The sequence below is a fragment of the Cygnus atratus genome, chromosome 1, assembly GCF_013377495.2.
Source record: "Cygnus atratus isolate AKBS03 ecotype Queensland, Australia chromosome 1, CAtr_DNAZoo_HiC_assembly, whole genome shotgun sequence".
Taxonomy (NCBI): Eukaryota; Metazoa; Chordata; class Aves; order Anseriformes; family Anatidae; genus Cygnus; species Cygnus atratus.
Window position 1 is genome coordinate 23,059,587 of NC_066362.1, and position 23,216 is coordinate 23,082,802.

Genomic DNA, 23,216 nt, shown 5'->3' on the forward strand with positions numbered 1-23,216 from the left:
TACGTGAACTGGGACATAAAAAGTTATTATGTAAATTCTTCATCCAGTCAGCTCCAATTTGCCATACACAGTCACCAGAAAGTGTTTTCATTTTAGAAGTAACTGGATAAAATCAGAGGACTATAAATAGCCAGGAAAGACTAGCACCATTAAGCACACTATTTACTATTTTTTTCCACATAGTAAAAATAATCAATGAAAATAATCAATCCTGTAATGGCAATGTCCAAATAGTATTTTTGCTTATAACCAAGCACGTTACATTAACGTCCAGTGGAAGGTATAGGATTAAAATTTATGGAGAACAGTGATGACCAAAGGAAAAAAAAAAATGTTTCAGAACAGGTTGTCAGCAATGAGTATTAAACATAAATGGTAGTGAATCCCCCTGCAGAGATTCTTAAATATGGATGGATTTAAGTTCCAATTTTTGAAACATCTTGTAAAGTGCAACTATAGTACTTCAGGTGGCTTGACTAAAAACAGATCCAAAAGGGAAAGGGTGAGGATGCTGTGGAGGAAAAGATTCAAACGTAGGGAAAGGATAAAACGTTTTATTGTGGGACTTCCTGAGTCACTACGTGAGGAGAAACAACCGAAGGACAGCAGTGGAGGCACACGTGACTGCCCTCCCCGGCGAGGAAGCGGAGAGAAGGGAGCCAAGGCCACGTCTCCCTCACCGTGGAGAAAGCTCAAATGCCCCCGCCACCCTTGACCACCCTTGACCACCCTTCCCGCCCTGCCCGCCCCCTCGCGGGCACCAGCTGAGGGCAACGCCTTCACGCCTCCACACAGCGCATACTCGCACCGCCGCTCAGCGCTACCAGTGCGCACGCGCGGTACTCTAGGCATGCGCTCAGTGCGAGCAGGCGAGAAAGCCGGGCGGAAGTGTTTGCGGCGGGCCGGGCGGAAGTGGTGCTGGCGGCGGACGGTGCCGCGCCGCTCTGGCGGGCAGGTACCGGCGGGGCGTGGAGCGGGGCTCCGCGGGAGCAGGGGGAGGGCGGCGGGCGGCGCCAGGAGGGCATCGCGGGGGCTCCGCTGCCCGGTGCGGCACCGGCCGTCACCGTGCGCAGCTTCCCTCCCCGACGTACCCGCTCCCCGTCTCTGCTGCGGAAATTCAGCCCCCGCTTTGACAAACCCAGTGCTTTAGGGCTTAGCAGTGTGTATATGTATACATATACTGTGTATGCGCACTGTGTATATATATAGTATTATATATATGCCCTATATATAATAAATATATTCTGTTTTATCTTCTCCTGGTAGTACTTAAACTACTTAAGCACTGAGTGCACAGAAAACAAAGTTTTAGTTCCTAACACATTTAATCTAATACTAAGCTCTTGCTATTAAACATCTCGGCTTCTTGCACTTGCTGGATTGCCTCTGAAATAATTACAGGTCACATCGGGAATGGACCTGCTGCCCTGTTTTCTTGAGGTCTGTTCATATTGCAGTGAGTGGCTGCTTTCTAGAGCTGCAGTGTTTTTTAGGTAAATGGCAGCATAAAAATCCATTTTCCTCAGGTCACATTTGTTTGTTGCTATTTTTAAACAATCTGATTGGTACTTTATAATCTGATGTGAATAAAGTAAAGGAGTTAATATTTATTTATTTTTAAGAATTCTAGTTGTATGCTAGTGATGGCAAACACCAGCTCTGTTAGAGTAAAAATGGGCTAGGACTTACTGCCAGAGACTTGCACCTGAGAACCTGTACCAGCATCAAGCTGAAGTCTGATGGCCAAGGGGATAAAATGTGTCACACTTCTGACTTGCTTTTTCCTTTTGTTTTAGTTAGCTGTTGTATTTTTCCCTTAAGGAACTCTCAGTGACATTACAAGTTACTAGACTGTGTCTAAAAATGTCCAAGCTACATATTTTCATCTTCTTGAGTGTTTATAGTGGCATTTTAACTGTCCACATCAATTAGATCCTGGTGTTCATGGTTGTTCCTTCATTCTTTATGACATTTTGGTGAGATTTCCTCCCCAGATCTGCACAGCCATGTGTTTATTCTCTGATTTGGAGAATGACTTTCAGTACCTCACTGCAAGTAGCATATGCTTTAATAAATAACAAATCTCCTCATGCCTTTGCTGCAGCTTCCTTATCCCAAAACTTCTCTTTATGGAGTTTTCATATGTCAGTGAAATATTTCTTGGTTATAGAGAAAGAAATAATCTTTCTAAGTTACGTCTTGCTTCTTGGGATTTCTTTTTTTCTGCTCCAGAGCTAATCTCTTACTAGTTCTGGAAGAAAAATTGTGTACTCGAGGAGGGTACATAGGAACAATCCTTAAGTTTTAGAGATAGCCAAAGTTAGGAGCCAGTAGTGCATATGTTTGGCTTGAACAAAGGTTAAATATTAGGTGTATCTGTGTAATCCAGGAAAAAAAATAATTGTGTACTATCCGGTGAACTGGATTGTTGTACTATTATGTATGGTAAAACAGATCCAGCTTCAATTTCCTCCCTCAGGAAGTTAATTCTGGAGTCAAGATGGAGAATATTAATGTATTTAATTTTCAGTCTTGTTCTTTTCAGGATTAATGGCAATTGAATTCTTCAGACTTGCGGTGTTTAGAGTGTAGTTGTATTGTCTGTAGTATGTCATTTCTGAATTTTGTACAGGAGGTACTTGAAAGTACTCTAGGTAAGTTTGCGGGTGACACTAAATTGCGAGGAGCTGTTGACTCCAAAGTTGAAGCTGAGCCAGCAGTGTGCCCTGGCAGCCAGGAGGGCCAGCTGTACCCTGGGGTGCATCAGGCCCAGCACTGCCAGCCGGGCGAGGGAAGGGATTGTCCTGCTCTGCTCTGTGCTGTGCAGCCTCACCTCGAGTACTGTGTGCGGTTCTGTGTGCCACAGTATAAGAAGGACATAAAACTATTGGAGAGCCTCCAAAGGAGGGCTATGAAGATAGCGAAGGGCCTAGAGGTGAAGACGTACGAGGAGAGTTTGACATCTCCTGGTTTGTTCAGCCCAGAGCAGAGCAATCTGAGGGGAGGCCTCATGGCGGCCTGCAGCTCCCTCACGAGGGGAGCGGAGGGGCAGGCGCTGAGCTCTGCTCTCTGGGGACAGCGACAGGACCCGAGGGAACGGCATGGAGCTGGGACAGGGGAGGGTCAGGCTGGGTGTTAGGGACAGGTTCTGCACCCAGAGGGTGGTCGGGCACTGGGACAGGCTCCCCAGGGCAGTGGTCACAGCACCGAGCCTGCTGGAGCTCAAGAAGTGTTTGGACACTTAGCGATATGGACACTTAGCTTAGCGATATGGTTTAGTGGAGTACTTAGTGTTAGGTCGGAGGTTGGACTCGATGATCTTGAGGTCTCTTCCAACCTAGAAATCTGTGTCTGTGTGTCTGACAGTGCTCTCAGACACAGGGTCTGATTGTTGGGTGGTCCTGTGTGGAGCCAGGAGTTGAACTCGATGATTCTTGTGGGTCCCTTCCAGCTCCGGATATTCATGGTTTATGACTTTACAGTATGAATAAAAAGTGATAAAGTTTGTTTTACATCTTATTATTTATAATTTAGGATCCTATTAGGGGCTTAGTTTTTCTGTTTAAGTATGTGTTTTGAGTCCCCCTTTGAAGGAAATAACAGAACTGTGATATTTCAGAGAACTGGACATGAAAGACAAATATGTTGGACCCATTCAGCAAATAAATGCAATGGGGAAAAGTCTTGCTTTGTGGTCTCTCTGTCTTCTCTTGCAGGAAATGCTTGTTTCTCTTGATCTGGGGTAAAGAAACAGGACATTAACTGTGACTGTCTTTACATTACTTACTCCTTGTATTTCCTTAGAGATATGAGGTCAATGGGTCATCATTCCATTACTGGTGAACTATGTTATTTCTGACTTACTATCATCTGTGAAAATTTAGTTGATCTTCATTGAATCCCAGGCATTCTCCTTGCTCAAAAAGAATTGTACAAAAGAATTCAGCAACTTGTATATCCAGAATGTACGTGGAGTGATTCCTGCTTGTAACAGGAGGTTGACTTGACCTGTCTGTCACTGCTAATAAGATGTTTTGCAGTGGTAGAATGTTCCCTGGGCTTTTGACTATTAAGGCATGTTGGTACCTTTAATTTAATGTTGGCAGCATATGAGAACATTTTTGTGTACTAGCTTGTGACCTACAGCTTTTTGTGCTGAAAACTTGTAGAAACTTTCTACCCCTTTTTAATGATAATTACAGTCCAAAATTTGCTATTTCATGTTGCTTAAAGAGGTGTGGAAGAAGGGGAGAAATGGTGATGAATTATCTTGATTGTAAGAACAAATTTGCCTTTTGTATGTGCCTTTCTTAGGAAAAACATTTCTTACTTTTCCTGTTTTCCTGTGTCTCACTCATGTTGTGCTGGCGTTCAGGTCAGCAGTTTTGTATTGTTTGTGGCTGTATGGTGTTAACTACAATTGTAGCTGCAGCTTGTGGTGTTTTAATGATTTTCAATGTGCATTAAGGGATGATACAGCTAATCTGAGAGTTTCAGTTCTGGTGTGAGTTTTCCAAATACAAATTAAGATTTTTTTTTTCTTTTTTAATTTTAAGGTTGTTTCTGGGGTGTGCTGCAACTAAAAGAAAAAGCTAATTATTTTGATTTCTGTCTGAACCAATGAAAAGACTGAACCTGACAGCTTTTGTTGTACACCAGACAATTTCTTAGCTCCCTAATTCAGGTCTTAGATGTTTACAGTCTTAGGTTGCAGGTGAGAAGAATGAGTTAAAGTCCTTCTTCATATTATTATTAATAGTATTAAAATATAGGAATTTCTTTCTCTTCTTTCTGGACCTCGAGGTAGAGGCATGCTGTGATTGCATTATTTTGGTGGAATATGTCCTCATTCCAGAAGAACAAATTTCTAGAATAACTTTTTATTTTTGTTGAAGAGTAACCTTTGTTCAAAGCTGCTTCTACTAGGCAATTGTTTTCTGGTGTACCACGTTATTTTTTTTTATGCTTTTGGAATACATGTTAATATTCCCTGGATGATTAAGATGGAACTAGTGGGTTGTAGTAGTGGAGTAGTCTGCTCCCCTGTCACAAATGTAAAGTCTAGAAAATTAGTAGGTAGAAAATTAATTATAGGGCAGAGCAGCACATGCATGTTGAGCCCATAGCTATCCTCAGTTACTTTTCACTTGCTTAAAAAAGTGATAGTTACCACTTTTTCTGGGTTTGCATACAAGATGTAACCTTTTGAATAGTTCTTTGATTAGTAAAATTATTAAGCTTTTTGGTCGCTCTATCTCTGTACTTTTGTCACTTTTAGCTATTGGAAGGCAGTAGGTGTTTTCAGTTCACTGCCTACTTTCCTCTATGTGTGTGTTTTGCAGCCATCCCGTTTTTCTGCTGGTCAGAGTGTCCCGTGATGCTGTCTACCTTTCTTACAGCCTCCTCGCCCCCTTCCTTATGAGTAGCTCTGTTTATGCCACTTAGAGAATTCTTGAGCAGCAGATTCAAATTGAAGTGATTCTTGTCGGTGTTATGCAGACAGCCTTTTGAAAGCAATGGAGATACTCGACAGACTTATTTTCACTTAGCTGATGTTCACAATAGGTCTGAATGCCAAGGACAGCACTAAAGATATTTGCACCTAGATTTGGGAAGCCAGGGCTTGCATCGCTTCTGTGTTGAAAACTTGCTTTTGTAGCTCTTGGAGCTGCAGTGTGTGTGTGTATATATACACCCACGTCTTTGTGTTTTAATTGCAGAGAACAAAAATCTGGGAACTTCAGTGACCTTATTTTTATATGTATAGAAACTTAAGGTCTGGAAAAACAACAACTTGTTTTCTATTTGTATGTTATTTACATGAATTACCTAATTGTGGGAGTATATGTTAAGAAAGTAGTGTAAATAATATGGGCATGTCCCACTGCATCAGCTTGTATATGTCTCTTTTTCAGAAATTTTCCTTCGTAATACTGAAGACGTGCAGAATATTCATCCCATTGAAATAAACGGTGAAGGCTTTTTTTTTAAAAAATGAAAGCAAGGGGTCTGTAGAATTTGAGGGTAGAGAGAGTTGAGTTTTTAAACCTGAATACCTTTTCTTTATTTTAACAGTGGTCTTTGTATTGTAACAAAACATGTCTTGCTTTTATATGTCTCTGGGAAAACAACAACACGGAAACATTTATGTAATTGCTCAAGTACCGTAACAGAGAGAAATTTAAGAAGTGTTAATTCATTATGTTGTACGTCTCCCTAGCTCATTCTGATGTTGCTTGATGAAGAGCAACATCGCTGATTAACTTTGAAGTTGACTGTTTCTAGATGAAATAGATTGGCCTCTCAGGCTGTTAGAACGTAGTGTGAAGTAGATACTTTTGACTGAAAAGCTTTTTAAGAGTTTTAGTTGCCATTTTCACTAGAGGCTTAAAATCCTAGTCAGGTAATGACAACGTTGTCGTGTTTGAAAACATACAGATCAGAGTCATCAGAGGTCATCGGAGGTGTTGCACAGGACTTGTAAACCCTCGTAGCTCAGTAGTTAAAGCAGTCTACAGAGAGGGCAGCGCGTGTGCCTCTTTGCACCTGGGTTTTGCCCCTCCTTTGGCTCAAGTAGGAACTGAAACCTGAATCTGGTGCTGTACCTGGTGGCCTTGTAATGTTGTCATCTTCTGAATGATACAAAGCCTCCTTGTTTCGTGGGCACTGGGGAGGAAGCTACAGAGAAAGAAGTTGCAAAGTAGGGGAATATATATTGTGAGCGAGTGAGATGCATGGCACTGTGGCCTTGTTACTCTCCTGTTACTGAGTCTCCTAATTTCAAGTGGATGCTTAGTTGTCTGAAGTAGATGTGGGACTGGTTTTCAAAGTCTAAGCTACAGATTTAAATTAGACACTCAAGTCAGACACTAGTGTTTTCCCCATGAGATACCATAGTTATCAGACTCTCTACGATGTATTTTGCTTTTAAATGCATACTTGGTTTCCTAGATGCAATAGGAAACCAGAAGAAACCAGAGGCTGTTTTGTTATTACTGCTTTCTTAAATGTTAAGAAAAAAGCCGATGTTGCTACTGAAGGGTTAACTATTGTTAACAAATTGTCTATTAGACAAGAATAGGCTGCTGGAGAGTTTCCTCAGGAAGGAGAAAGAATGGAGCCGTTCAGTACCAGAGAAATAGTCAGTAAGTGGAATCAGATAGCTTTGGGTACTGGAGTGACAGTGAGGTGAAGAACCTGTTTTTTTTGTTTGTTTGTTTATTTTAAAGAATATCTATAATATTTCTGGGTGTTTGCTCCTGTATTCATTGGCTTATGTTTATAACTTACCATCTACTGGTCTTTCCCCTCAGGAAATGTTAGGAATTCTTTGGGCAATGGCATCCCATTTCCATTTAATTTTAAGGGAATACGTTGTAAGAATTCAGTCTCCTTAACATCAAATAAGCACTCTGAACTGAAAGGATAACGTATTTTAAGCTTTTAGTTAGTAGCACACCAGGTTTTGTGTTCCTTCCAAAGTAGGAAATACTTTTTTTTTGTGTGTTATTCACTGTCATATAAAGATTGCTGAAACTGTCTGAAATAAGGACTATGGCTATAATCTTGCCAAATGGGTTTTTTAGAAAATAGAAAGTATTCTTGCGTAGTTTATTAAAACTTACTGAAAATTGAAGATTGAAAGTGCTGTGACTTTTCTGCAGATAACACTTTAAACAGAAAATTTGCAACAGGAAAAAAACAACAACAACAAAACCAACAAATACTGTAAGTCAAAAAGAATGAGATGACCACGTAATGAGAAAACATAGCAAAAACTACTTATTGCTATATCATTTTTGTATCTTTTTTATGTGTAACTTTGCTACAATAGACTCTTCTCCCTCTCTCCCATTCTTATTATCATAATAATAACATCACCAAGAATTTGTATCATCGACTTCAAGCACAGTGAGGACAAACAATAGAAGCTGAAGTCATACATTTCTTAGCTTTTTTCTTGTGGTGCAGTGTTTAGCATTTGTAGAGGCCCATCTTATTTTCTTACTATTTTTTTCTTTAAAAAATGTTGTATCGAGTAAAGTCTACAGAAGCATATTACGTTTACCTTAGGTTGAACAGATACTTTATTTTGAAGCAGTCAAAGTGTCTTATACAGAATGTAGTGACTGTTTACCTACAACCTGTGTTGAGGAAGGGGTCTCTTTATTATGAAGATTAATATATGTTGGCCCATATGATAAGCCACATACAAGGTAGAAGTTTTTAATGTAAGGTGAGTCTTATTTCAGAAGGTGTGGAGGCTGGCTTACATGACTGCTTTGACTATATTCTTCCCTTAGGAACTGTTATCCCACGTGTTGCTGGTGCCTTCCAAGAGCACCAGGTGTGGTTCTGGAGACCTGAGGAGGCTGATACAATTAATGCCACTGATCGCTGCTTCACATGTTGGAGTCATGTAGGTAATAGCTGTCGAGGCAGCCTATCTGTGATTTGGGCAGCAACATGGATAGGAGTTGTCAGCTCAGGGATCTGTTGCGTGACGACCGTTAACAGCTCCCCATTATTATAAGGACCTTTTACTCCTTCAGGTAGTCTTGTGTGCTTGCTATGAAGAGCTTGGTAAGCATAGTCAGTTAACATGCAATGACTTAGCTATTTTCTGATCTTAAATCTTCTGGGATGTTTGTTCATTTGTTTGTTTTAATTTTGGGAGGGGGTTGAGGGACAAGGAAATCTTGCCAGTTGCACAAACTGCTTTGAAAATCAGTCATGCAAACGTAATGCGTCTCCTGTGGATCTTCTTCTCTATATTGCTGATATACTGTTGCTGATCCAGCTGTAGTTGCACTTCTGCTTTTCACTTGGCAACAAGATTCTGCTTTGGTTTTGCCATTCAAAGTCCATCTTTGTTTTCTAATGTGCATTTCTGTACATAAAGCATTCGTACTGTTTATCTTTTACATCCACCAGTTGTTTTTAATCATGTATAAAGTAGTATTTTGTTGCCATTTCCAGCACAATGAAATGTTTTCCAAATAAAAAGTTACAATGGAGGTCTATCACCAAGCAAATGTTATGTTCTCTCTTCCTGATGTTCATAGTGCTGAGAGATGAGGCCAATCCTTCTGAAGATTTTTAGTCTTGTATAATAAAACTCTTGTGTTATGAAATAGATTTTCCCCTTCTGAATAAATTGCATCTTCTAGTAACTCTTAGTTTGAACAAGCTGAGTAGCTTCAGGAGTCCGTTTCTCATTTTTGTTTAGATAAAGCAACCATGCCTGTTCAGCTGCTGAAGATCATTAAAGGAAAATCTGAGCCTCCACTACCAAGCCACTTGCAGAGGGAGGATTTAAAACATTTGCACGCAGGCTTGGATCATACCAACAAATACTTCCAGGTAACTTACTGACAAACAAATTTTGCTTTGAAATAGTTCCTGCTTTATTTGTAAGGGGTCTACATATTTTGACTCAGTTTGTGACTTACTGGTGCTCTGTGTTTATCTACGTCTGTTGCATAGCTTTAAGTAATGCAGAATTATGACACTGTTGGATTTAGTTGCATTGTTGCTAATGATTCCATTGGTCTGCATTTCTGCCCCTTCCTCTTACATGAGCAGGTTTAAATTTTGTAAGAGGTTTTCTTATATAAATATATTTCTTTGATATATTTTTCTTTATGTACCCATATAAAAATACTTTAGTATGCAGAAGACTGTGCTGAAAATTAAAGGTTTGAGGGAGGTTATTTATTTTTTAAATAGTAATAAGCACCACCATCCTGCTAAAGATCGGATTTCTCAGTGATGTATTTTGAAACGGTTTTTCTTTCTTGTATGAAGCAATTCAGTAGCCAGTTTTATGAAAAGAGATCTCTGGCAACTATATGCATCAAGACGTGATTAATTTTTTTAATCATTATCAATTGCGCGTTATATATTTTCCAGTACTCCCAAATATATTTTGGTATATATTCGAAGTACAGTCCTAGTGTACTAGTATAATGCAGCAATATATTTTTTCATTCCTAAACCACATATACTCTGTAAAATGCAGTGCCGATTCTTGAGGGTTTTCTTTTTTTAACCTGTTTAATTTTTTTGTGTGCATGGTGCTGAAAATCCTGTTTACCATCCCTGGCATTTAAGAAGCTAGAAATCAGCATCATCCCAGGCTTGCTTTCTGACTGTTAAAAATAAAAGCAAATTCTGGAGAAAACCTTAGGTGGCTTGCATCCTTAAAAAATGATGCAAATGTTTTAAAAGTATGAACAGAAGTGACATAATGATTTTCTGCATCCAAAAAGAACATTTTGCTTCCCCACCTGTATATTCCCAGTTCTAGCGTTAGTGCTTATCTGACTCTGCGATGACTCAATTGAGAGAAATAAACTGGTGGGAAACTATCCATATTACCAGGGTAGTTTTCAGCTGCTCTTCTTCCCTGGACTGGTTCATTCTGGTGTCAAGGAGATGCCAGAAGTAAAGCATAAAGGAGCAAATCTGCCCTTTTTGGAAGTAGACTAGAGTGTGATAGGAGGTGATTTGATGACATAAATAAGGGAGAATGACCCCTTAGGTCTTGTAAATGAACAAATGGAATTAACATCCAGTGGTGCTTATAAGCAGGGTTTTTATTCCTCGGGGTGTAGCTTTCTGTCCCCGTGCACCTGCAGGGCATGCAGGCTTTTCTGCTTTTAAAGAGCTATTTCTGCAAGCACGCTCTGACACTGAAGAACAGGGATTCTTGTTCACAAAGGAAATGCTGAAGCAGACGGAAGCAGATTCTGAATTAGAAAAGGTTTCTGCCGAAGCAAATGTTTCCAGTAGGAAAGCAGGATGATTATTAACATACTATGATTTAAAGCATACGTGTGGTTTTATAGCTAATTGCTGAAAGAGAAAGTGTACAGAATCTTTCTCAGAATTTTGTCTTATATTAAGAAAACTTCATGCTGCTGCCAATATGGATTAGTAGGTGACTAAAACAGCTTGGCATAAAACCAGTACAACTGGAGAGCTGATAAAGCTTGTGCTAATGCACCATTAAATATGTTGGAGAATCCAGTTCCGCAGACAGAGCTTGAAGAAAATGTTAGGCTGCACTGATGTTAGGTTATCTTAGTGGTGGCATGCTGTTATTCCAGAGCTGCCAAAAGTCAGGTCATGCTTTGAGAAAGAAGGAAGGGCAGAGGAGGATTTTATGAAGTGTTTTCCTTTTGCTCTTCTGAAAGTTTTTTGTTTCTAGCATCCCTCTGAAGAATATAAAGTTTAATTTAAATTTATGTTCCCCATTAAATGTGGGAACACAGCACAACGAAAGTCCATACATCCTCAGTCAGGCTGTGCCCTGACTGAACCTGATGCCACCTCCTGTTATTTCATTATCCTTTGGACTTTGGCAGCTGAACCAAACCTGAAAAATGTGCTGTGATGTCCCAGAGCACTGTTGCTACTGCCAAATCAGCTCTTGGACCAGACTGAGGAACTAGACTGGCAAGGAGGGAGCCAGATTCACTAGATGAATTGCACAAAGACAGTTTGAGGGTTAGTCTAGTGGTAGATGGAATGGGGAGGCTTTTGGAAGAAGTTTGTCTATGGTCTTGGTGTGCAGTGCAGGATTTGTGGGGAAAAAAGTGACTTGGAGCAGGTTTTGTGAAAATTCGGAGCCCAAGAGTTTTAGGTATATTGAGAAAAATGAGTAGTATTTCTGATGAGAAAGAGGACTAGAGAGTAGGTGTTTGGGATACCAAGGCAAGTAGTGGGGGCATGTTATTCTAGTGAAGGTTGGGGTCCCAAAATCTGAGAAATGATTTGAAGGTAGTGGAATGCAGAAGGAAACATGGAAAGTAAAAATGGTCAGAAAGTAGAGTCCCTATCTCATAAACATATTGTGTTCTTCAAATGGTATTTGTGTGGATTGAAATTTCTTTAATAAGAAAAAATAGAGGTGAATATAGTGTTCCTGAGGTGACTGCTTTATTACAAAGAATTAATTATAAGAGCAAATCTATAGAATTTGTTTTACTTGTGAATACAGTTCAAGACAAACAGTCTCAAGAAAAAATGTATATACTACTTGCGATTTTAAACAAAGTTGTGATTTTTGTGAATGAGTGGAAAAATCTGTGTATTCGCTGACAGATCTCAAAACATTATTCTACAGATGCTGATTGTTAAAATATGTATTTGATACTTCAGTCTCACATAGGAGTTTAACTGCTAAAAACACGTAGTTATAGATTTTTGACCTTTGTTTTGGTCTAAATGAAATATTACTATTGTCTTGGAAGTAATAAATATAGTAAATATTAAATACAATTCAATATAGCTTTTTCTTAGTGTAATAAAATTAAACTATGCTTCAGGTTGGAAAAGGAGGATTTATGGATGTTAAGTAATTCTTTATAAAGCAGTAAAAAGTTCACTTTTATTTGGATGCCTTCTCTGTTAATATGTTGTTGTAGGACTACTTTTGTTCTGAAAAGCATCTACAATAACAACTCAGTGCTGTATATTTTATCCTAATTTGGTTTAAGAGGTGTTTACTAACATTTAAATCAAGTTTCCTAAAGAATGTGTGTTATAACATCACAGTGATTTACCTGACGGTCCTCTTAATGTTGCTTTTGTGCATTTATAGATGACTGCCTCTGCTGTGTCTTTATAAGAGCCCTTTTATTTATTTATTTTTTACTGTGCTGTTTTATAGTTCTCTTAAATGGTTCATAGACTCAGTTTTCAAATTCCTGTGTTTTTCTTTATTGAACCAATTTCTATGCTTTTATCCCTAGAAATGACAGTTTTTTACCTGCCTTACTGGGTAGGAATACATTGGACTAACATTTTTGTTAACATTGAAGAAGAAACTTTACTGATGAGATGCCATGTTTCTGAAAACAGGCAAACCAAAATTGTTCCAAGGAGATGTTAACCTATGTAAAATTGCAGCAATTTTGCTTCAGTGTAACTTGGAACTTCATTTTAATAATACATTAATATGTATCATGCATGTAATAAAATATATTTTATGTATTTAATAGAACCTTTGAATCTTTTAGAGCATACTATTGATTAATTTTTATATTGCTGCAGTTTCCAGGCTTTGTGATGCTGTTTTGTAATTCCAGATGTACATTTTTTTTATTTCCACAGTTTATTCTTATGTATGTATGTATTCTTATTCTTTATTCTTATGACACTGTATCTTCTTATGTGTCTTTTATCTCTCAACTGTTTTTTTCTATATATATTTATGTTGTAACCTTTTGCCAGTAATTTTTGAGGAATTGCTTCATCTTTCAAGATTTTGATTGCCCGACCCATTTTAGCTACATTTTAGCCTTTGTGGTGTAAGTAGTAAAATGTACCTCCATATCTATTATTTCATTGTGCAGTCTAAGTTTACCATGTAATCTGTAGCATCTAAGTAGTTTTGACCTATACTATTTCATGCATGGAATTTCCTGTATATCCCAAGAATATTGCTCTTCTTGAGCAAGTTCTTTTTATTTTTTATTTTTTTAAGAATTCAGTTGGTATTTTGCTCTTATTTTAATTCTACCTTTTCTTCTTTTAGCTCATAGAGATTTCAGTTGTTATCAGTGTTTCAGTAACATACAGGTATATAGTCCTAGTTTATATATATATGTATATATATATTTATTTTTATTTTTAGGGAGTTGTTATTCTTTCCTACCCACTAACAAAACTTGGAGATGGGACAGACTTTTTCAAGATTGTTCTTCAAGGTACTCCATTTGCTTTTTTTTATTCCCTGGACTTCTCAACACTTTTTTTTTGACATAATGCTATTACACCGCTAGTACCTGCTTTGTGTTCAGAAAATGTTTAGACTTGAAATAATGTCTAGAAATGTTCATTCCCCCCACAACTGGATTATTTTAAACTTACACCAGGTAAGTTACCTGTGAGCAATATGGTCTCTGTATTTTTCAGTAGACTTCTTGATGCAGAATCTTTTAAAATACTGTTCAGGAAATTCATTAGCTATGGGTAGTTTTAATAGAGTATTTTAAAGCTTCTTATCATAAAGAGGGACTAAGAAATATATACACTTAGTTGTCCAGTATATACTATGTCATTGTACGTTTAATATGGGTCAGTATGTTCGTTAGCAGTAAGACATATGTATTGTATTTCTTTAAACTACGCTGTTCAAAGAAAGATTTTCAGCTCATTACTCAGGTATTCAAATATCAATAGACACATTGCTGTGTTGGAAGACTGAAGTTGTTCGTCATGTAATAAATGGTAGTTTAAAAAAAATCTCTCCTTCTTAAGTCCAAAGCTTATCTTTCCTTCCTACCAGGAAGTAGAAGGATGTCATTAGTCAGGAGTCCAAATTAATGTTGGACTTCCCATTTCTTTCACCTTTTTTCTCAGCTCCTTCCTTACACTTGTTAGGGAATCATCACTTGCCCCTTTTGAACCTTCCTGATTCTACAAATTCTGTGACTATGGCCAAACTGCAGGCTAGGGGGTGCAGATCCTACCTGGCAGTGCCGCTTGTGATTAGTGTCACTAGAGGTGAATGACATTGATGGGACTGGAGGGCTGTCTCCCTGCTGGCTTCAGAGTTCCCAAGGATAGAAGCAAAACTTCATGAGTCTTGTTAATTTCAAATGGCTGTTCAAGAAGGCTGAGAGCTTCTGCATGTTCTCCAGAGCATCAAAAAATAAATTTGCACATCTAAATCATTAGTGTTATTTCTGTAACAATAACAGCTAGGAAAATCTTCTAAAATAACAACTTGATTTCTGCTTTGGTCCTCCTGGAAGACTACTTACTTGATATGCATGTGTCCTGGAGGATTATCTCTATTTAATCTAGTTCTGTAGTTCTGTGTTAATGCAAAAAAATCAAATGTGACTAGTTAATATTTCCTTTCTAATATTATGCACTGAATTGTTCAAGTGGAAATCTGTGTCATTTCTGCTTAATGTACACTGATGCAGAATATGTGCCCATATAAAATGGTCATCTATTAAAGAATATTTTGCTGATTTACCTATAGTTAGCACACAAAAACAGTTTAACAGCTATTTTAAATGATTTGCTGCTTGTAAATAAATTGGAATGAAGTGTTAAGCTCTGAAGATGAATTTATTTTGGAAACATCTTCCTGTTACAGTTTTGCTTTGAAGAATTTATGGTAATTGGATTTTTTCTTTTTTTTCTCTAGATAACTCGTGTGCAAGGATTGACAGTATCAATATTTTGATATATGGAAAAATGGCAGATGATTGTGCAAAAGTTATACGTAATGGGGTAAAATATATTTATTTTTCTTATTTTAGAGTTTGTTTTCCACAGATGTATGTTGCTTTCTTATTTTCTCTTTGTATAGCTATCACCAAAATTAGAAATAGTCTGTTTAGTCAGTTAAAATCTATAAATACAAACTAGAAAAAAGTATTTGCTTGTGTAAATTCGTTTGGACAATAACATTGAAATAAAGCAGTTCTTTTTGTTTTTCAGTGCTGTTTCCTTTACTTAACAAGTAAAGGATCATGAATGTGGATGATAGAGAAGCTATCCTTTTATGTTCATAAGTTAAAAGTCTATTGCAATTTGATAAGGTAGACCTTAAAATTAAATTGATTTAAGATAATTACACTAAAAACTTTTTTTTTTAAATAACTCAAAACTGCATAGTTTTCTTTATTGTCTGGGTGCTGGCATCTTGCTTCGTTAGAGATGCATCTTGGTTTGATAGCTGCAGGGTAAGGGACATTGGCAAGTCAGCCTATGAGTTTCAGTGAGAGAGTGCTGCAACTAAAGAGGGAAAAGAAGCTGAAAACAATTACCTCAAGTTAATAATTTTGATTAGATTGCCTGTCAGTTTGCTGACATTTCAGTATTAGCCAGATATCGACTTGAAGTATACGGTACATTATACAGTCATGTTAGTGCTTTATTGTTTGTGATATAAATTCACACTGAAAATGGAGAATTATTTAGTGAAGAAAATTGAGTGTTGTTTTCAGGTTTTTAGATATATTTTTATGAGCAAAATTTAAAAGCCTTCTCAAACATGGAAATAGAAATGGCTTAGTTAAAATTCTGTCTAGGCTTTTCAGTTCAGATCATAGAATTGTGATATCCTGAGTTGGAAGGGACCCATGAGGACTATCGAGTCCAACTCCTGGCTTCACACAGGATCACACAAAAATCAGACCATATGTCTGAAGGCGTTGTCCAAATGCTTCTTGAATGGCATACCTGGTGTTAAGACCACTTCCCTGGGGAGCTTGTTCCAGTGCCTGATCACCCTCTCAGTGAAGAGCTTTTTTCCTAATATCCAGTCTAGTACACCTGAACTCTGTTGATCTACATGCTGAAAGATAAAACATTCAGATGTTAGGGACCTACATCAAAATATTATCGAAAGTCCAAATTGCTTTGAATTTATGGGATCTTTTAGTTTCAGTTCAGAGAAAAGCCTGCTCTTTTAATGTAATTCTACCTAAGGATAAATAATGATTTTTGCTCGTTTCTCAGCTCTTTTTTTCTTCTTTTTCTTTTCTTATCTTTTTTTTTTTTTTTTTTTTTTTAGAGAAGGAAAGATCGATTTTTCACTCCTTTGGAGTGATCTTTCAGTTTTTGGATAGTAGCTTGCACTCTGAATTGTACTGGCTTCAAAGATGCATATGTCAGCTTTGGAGACACATGGGACTGATGCTGCAAATTTCAAGAACTACACCTATAATTAGAGCTGATGTGTTTATATACTATGTAGTAACCTATAGTATTTTTTTCTATAATTAGATGCTTGTATACTTTCAGACAGTGAAAACTTCTGAAACTTGTTTTTTCCTCTGTGTTAATCTTACTAAATTAATATAGCTTAATAATAATAAGGATTTTTTTAGTTGTTTTCCTGTAAATACATATAGTTTGGAGAGAAGGAACTAAGCATTTAGTTATTGCTTGGACGATCCTCAAATGTAGGCGATGTTATACATTGACTACTTTTTCAAATGAAATTGTTTTTCAATTAAAAAGCAAAAGTACCTTACCCAAGAAAAAGTTTAGTATTGCCCTTTTTTTTCCAAAAGTGTCTTTTTGAGACTTTTCAAACTTTTGATAAATGAGCTGAAGTCACTAAGGAGGTTTGAAAGTTACAGAACGTATAAGAGAGACTGACATAGTCTATGAAAAGGCTGGCCCCCAAAAATACCAGTATTATGAATGTTTAGTAAGTAGTTGTGAAATATATGTGAAATCTTCCCTTGGAAATGAATGATGCTGGCATACATATTTGTCGATCCTTCTTTTTCTCTGTCATTCTGACCTTGTCTTGTTTTCAGTCACATAATATATGAGTTAAAATATTCAAAAATGCTTATTGTATTTTTAATGAATCTGTAAAATTCTTCGGAAGTTTTAATCAACAATGCAATTCCTTGCACTTCAAGGGTTTTTTCTGGCATAATTTACCGTGTGGTTTCTATCAGCAGGTAATTGATCTTGTCATGAACTGAATGGGATAAAGCTTTGTTTTTAAGAAATTGCTGAGTCTAAGAAATATTTTCCAGCAAAAGGTGCTTGTTCTGACAGATAGCATGGCGGTGGGTCTTGGGAAGTACATGTTATCTGTACTGTGTAATCTATTTAATAGAAAGTCTGGGGAAGAGCAAAAAAGAAATAAATCTACAGGACATCTTCCTCTGTTTGCAGCTAGTATCTTGTCAGTCAGAATAGGTTATATGAAGGAAAATTCAGGAACACAGTGGTCATGAATGAGAGATTTCACAAATAGAATTCTTTCAAATGAATTTAACAGTAAGGAATAAAAATTACCTAGATTCGTTTAGTGGAACGCGTACAGATATTGTGCTATTAATTTGACCTTGAAATTGATGCATGGCCAATTTCAGACTTGTGTGAGTTTGAGGAAACAATACCAAGGGGCTTGGGTAATGTGTGCAGGTCAGAGAGCGTTCAATTCTAAATCAGATTCTGCTGTGAATCAAAGCCTTGTTTTACTGTTTGTCATATGCCATGCAGAAGAGAGAAATGTGCCTTGAATATCAGCAAAATCAGTTCAGTTGGTTTGAGACAGAAAGTCCTACTTTTACAAACCTCAGATATGTATGAAGTAAGAAGTGTCAGTCTTTATACCAGGATGGGAAGTTCTTGAATTAATTTGCTAAATATACAATCTGCAGAATGATTTTAACTATATAGAACTAATGATTTTTATTGTCCTGATTAAAATACAAATCATGAGCAAAGCCTTGAGTAACAATTAGATCAGTCCCAGAGAGCTGAATAGGAAACCACAACCCACAGGCAGCAACCCTTAGAAAGCCAGCACTAAAGTCAGTGGTCTTCCCCGATAACCTGAACCTTCACACTGCATACAGTCCTAAATTTCAAAACACTGTGCAAGGCTTATGTAAATTTTGTTCATGTTTAGAAACTGCAATTCACAGCCTGTCAGACTTGACCAAGAATTAATGACAAATCTGAGAATACATCTGTTCTTTTTATCCTTAAAACTAGATTTTGAGGATAGTGCCGTCTTACCACTTCTTTTGAAATTACAGACCTTTGATAGGTATTTATTGAATGTCATGTTTTGCATTGCTTGTTATGTAAGAGTTGCCATCACCAATAATCTCTGTTATTCACAGGAAAGTTTCTATTATCAAGCTGTGTAAACACTTGAGTCTGTGTAAATCTAAAGTTCCTTCTGAGAAAGAAGTACAAGACAAGTAAAGTCAGCTCTCCAGTCCTGACTCAGCAGCTAAGTTTCCGAATCTGGTGCAGCCTGTAATCTAATAAAATGCTGAAGCAGGAATAATGGATAGCTTCTTATTTGAAGGTTGATTCCACTGTTGAAGGAACACCATGAACAGCATCAGCAGTAGAGAGGGGAAAGATGTGTACTGCACGTGTTTTCTGTAAAGTAGCTGAGCTGAAGGTTGTGTTTCTATGTTTTTATCTGTATCTGAAAAGAATGAAACAACTTTAATGTATGTTTGCAGGGTGGCATGTTTCGGGTGCAGGGAATATTAAGTCATCTAATTGTTTTGACCCATTTAGTTGGACCTGGTGCTTAGGGACATGGTTTAGTGAGTGACATTGGTAGTAGGGTGATGGTTGGACCGGATGATCTTGGAGGTCTCTTCCAACCTTAATGATTCTATGATTCTAAGCTCTGAGTACACCTTACAGTTAGGTGACTTGCCTATTATCTTCTAGTCAAAATACACATTCTGTACCCATTTATGACGCTACCAGAAAATCACCATGCCCTATGTAGTTTTGCTGTATATTAAATGCTCTGTTCAAGCTTATTTTTCTTGCATTTTTTTCCAAATCCTTTAATAACTAAATATATTAGTATCACTTAAACCAGCAGCCTTTCTTTTTCTTGCAGAAAATTTTAATGCTTTGGATCTTAAATCATTCAGAGTAGCATTATCAGACTGCTGAAATAGCAAAAAGAGATATCGTAGTGCAATATTCGACAAAAACTGTCAGCTTTAATCAGAAAACTCTTTTATTTGTTATAATCAAATAAACACACAAACAAAAGTCATTCATTAAAAACTGCTGAAAGTGCTTTTGGTAGAAGGTCAAATAGGAAAAGGGCTTCAGGTCTAATATGATTGTTCTCAGGTGTGTTTGCATGAGCATGAAAGGGTTTATGGGAATGGATCATGTACGAACAATCCTTCCATCCTGTTTTGGTACATAAGCAGCTGACTTTAAAAGAGCTTTACATTGTGTAAGAGTTCCCAGCATTGTATTTTTTCTTGCTCAAACACCTTTCTTAGCATGTCTACTTCCTAAATGTGTTTTCCTTCATCCTTCTTCTCCCTTTTATTTTTGGGGTGAAGTTACTACTAAAGGTGATCTGCTACAGGTGCTTAAATCCTCCCTGTTCTTCTTCACTTAGTGGTGTCTAAGGTATTTTATACCCAAGCAGCAGCAAATGAAACTGCTGCTTGTGCTGGAAGCTCAAGGGTGATACCAGAGCAGTTTGTGTCTCTTTTCCTACCAGCAGTCTAGTGATTTACTAACTTAGTTGACCCTTAAGGATTAAATTGGAAGATGTCAATTCAACCAATTTGAAAATATTTTTAAGGAGAATCTCTTCAAAGTGTAGCTGTAATGCAGTAACAACAACCAAGAAAGGAATGTCTTACCAGTATCAGTCAGAAATGTGACTACTTTTTCGGTTTAGTTAGTCTTATGCAAGGAGTCAGACTTCAGTATATTTAAAGGGTAACCATTTTCTTGCTTTAGTCAGTGTGACTCTTCCCCTCTAGCTTTTGCCAGTAATAGTAGCATGAACAATTCAAATATTTTAGCAGAATTAAAAAAAAAAAAAAAAAAAAAAAAAGCTAGCTGAGGTTGGTTAGAAATATGAATTTCATGGGTAGAAGAACTTAATAGAGAAACTTAAAGGCAGCATTTGGAATTTGTTTAAATCTTATCGTAAGTCTTAAGATTTTAGAGTGAGATAAGACATCACATCCTCTTTTTAAAAGAGGATGTATAGCACTTCACATCTGTTAATCACCCTGTCTCCTTAGGACACCTGTATAGTTGCTGGATTTAAGTTGGCAAAATCACCTACAGCAAGAGAAGATGGTAGACATGGTTGTCACCTGGAGGTGTCGGAAGAAGCTGGATCAGCCATTTATGTACGTGGGTGCCCTTTTTTTTTATTTTTTAATAAACACCTTCATTAGAGTTTTGCTTTACAATAGAGAAAATATTTGTTAGAATTTGAAGTACTGCAGATTATTGTAGCGTGTCCATCAGGAACCAGACAGGACACATTCATGTGTGCACAGTTTTATAATACCTGACTCCATCCATTTTGTGAAAGTGGTGTAGCTGGAAAAAACATCTGTGTTATCTTGCTGATGTGTGGGAATGAGTGTTCTCCTTTCTGCCCAAGATTCTGAAAGGCCTTGATGGGAGTTCTGTCCCTCCTGATAATACTCTGCAGAATAGCCTGCAGTAGAGAAGAATGTTTTGCAGTAGATAACACTGAGATTACAGAGTATGTCTGAGAAGTACACTGTGTCAAAATATGATGCTGAAGTGATCCAGTGTGGTGCCAGACCCAAATTATCTCTGGCCTCTGAGGTAAAATTCTACTTTCTGAGTGCAGAAATTTGGCCTTCTTAGAGCTGTTTAAACCATTCTTGCCCATAATACAATGCAATGATGCACACAAGGTAAAGGGTGCAAGAATGGTTTCTACTTGAGAAACTGTGTATTATTTAAAGTAGGTGTTCTCTAAGTGTAATCAGAACAGATTTTTTTGTAGGATCAAATTTTGCTAGCTTCAGAGGTGATTCCGATAGGAAAAGTGGTTTTAGTATTGTTTTCTAAGTCTTTGCTGTAGCAATATCAAATCTTGTTATGATATTTGTGCTCTCTTCACTTCTGTAATCAGTGAGTTTGCTGTTTTTTCTCCTCAGATTTATGCTCAGCCAAGCACAACTACTGGTTCAGAAACTGCATCTGTGGTGAGTTTATATTTGGGATTTTTTTAACCCACGTAAGACAAACTGCATGTAGATAAGAATGTGTAGTATTCTTTTTCTTACCTGTTTATTTGACATCCATACTTCCGTCCTAGCAGTCATTTGTTTAGCTTTTAATTTTGCAAATATTATGCCTGGAAAAAGAGATCAAATATGAAAAAGTAGTACTTCTGCGGTATAGTTTCCATCTAGATCTAAAAATAGGCTGCATGTTGGTTTAGGAAAATATGAGTTAGAAAGGTACCTTCCCTTCCAAAACAGTTTGTATGCTACTCCTTTTTTTTTAAAAAAAAAAAAAAAAAAGTGTATCTTCTCTTGCTTTAAAATCAGACTTTGTGTTTTTAACATTTATTTTGATTACTATTTGGAACAAGTCTTTGCCTATCTAAATTAAAATTCTTCAGGAAGTAGTATATTAAAGGCATAAATTTTGGTATATGAAATTTAATTGTCCTTTATCATAAGGTTAAAGATTTAGTGCTGAAGATAACACATCTTGGTTTTGTCTTAATTGTCTGAGAATTTTTTTTCCACAATACAGTGAATTAAAAACACAGTTTTCAGTCAGTTTGGGAGAACTTATGTTTTTTAAATGGGGCTAATCATCGTATTCTCTAATCTTAAGATGAGAGGAAAGTTAAATAGTAAAAAGTAGTCCTTAATTTCTTTAATCCTTCAAGAAATGGGCTGTTACAATAGAAACTTATGCAATTGCTGTGAGAGGTGAGATCCCCAAATCAGTGATTCTGTGCAGAGACACTGCTGATAAAAATTAAAAAGAGATTTATGTGCGTGCTTTAAAATGTCCTTTGGATGGATGCGTTAAGATCAATCAATAAAAAATTGCTTTCCAGAGTTCTTTATTGTAATGACTTTCATTTACCTATTCACCTATTTCATATGTTGGAGCTTGCTTGAACTGACTGACTGGCTAGTTTACTGTGAGAAAGATGCAATCACAAAAGAAATGGAAATATAGGTCTTGTATGCTTCATTGCCTGTGAATGAATAAATAAAATTTAGAAGGTCTAAAGTGAGTAAGGTAGAAAAAACCTTTATTTATTAAGACAAGTTAAAAACATACTTAAGGCTGGATGGTGTTAGAAGACAGAATTCTGGGTGAATGTGTGAATAACATTTTTTCTTCTGTCCCTTAATTTTATCATGCCTTTCTAGTCTGTTGCACCAAAATACGTGTATACTCCTCTGAATCATCTTAAAGATGGAACTATAGTGAACTTGTATGGTATTGTGAAATTCTTCAAGCCTCCATATGTAAGCAAAGGAACAGGTATGTACTACATTTAAAAGATTTAAAGTCTCTTCCTTCAAACAGAACTGTTTTCTCATAAAATAGTTAATTCTGTTAAAATTGAACTGGAACAACAGATTTTGGTGATCCTTTAACCAGGGTTCTCAGCTGACATCAAGGGAATGGAATAACAAATAGGGAAGGGATATCTGAGTCATTTTAGGCAGACTGGTGTGGATAGCAAATGAAGAAGATACTTATCAAGCTCATTGTAACAGTACAAAACAGTGAAAAGGACCTGAAAATACAAAAACCTTGCACCTGTCTTTGTGCCAAAGGATTGCTGTGTAACTGTACATTTTTTCCTCTAGATTTTGACAGTTATGATATGCTACAAATATGTTGACACCATATTTGTTACTTGTAGAGGCTGTGCAACAACTGAATCATTATTCCTCTTT

At 37.0% G+C, this 23,216-nt stretch overlaps 1 protein-coding gene across 4 annotated transcripts in view; it reads left to right on the forward strand.

Moving 5' to 3' along the window:
* The first annotated feature begins 847 nt into the window (after positions 1-847).
* The window catches only part of POT1 (protection of telomeres 1), a 73,740-nt gene continuing 51,371 nt past the window's right edge, over positions 848-23,216 (forward strand). The window contains exons 1-8 of one of the 4 annotated variants that reach the window (XM_035559383.2): positions 848-955; positions 8,304-8,419; positions 9,230-9,363; positions 13,643-13,715; positions 15,170-15,255; positions 20,538-20,648; positions 21,438-21,485; positions 22,680-22,794. In XM_035559383.2, coding sequence (XP_035415276.1) covers positions 8,407-8,419; positions 9,230-9,363; positions 13,643-13,715; positions 15,170-15,255; positions 20,538-20,648; positions 21,438-21,485; positions 22,680-22,794 — 580 coding nt within the window. In that variant the 5' untranslated portion in view covers positions 848-955; positions 8,304-8,406. Of the gene's footprint in view, positions 956-8,303; positions 8,424-9,229; positions 9,364-13,642; positions 13,716-15,169; positions 15,256-20,537; positions 20,649-21,437; positions 21,486-22,679; positions 22,795-23,216 lie in introns of those variants that run through there. The other 3 variants (XM_035559384.2, XM_035559385.2, XM_035559386.2) reach the window with 3 other exon arrangements.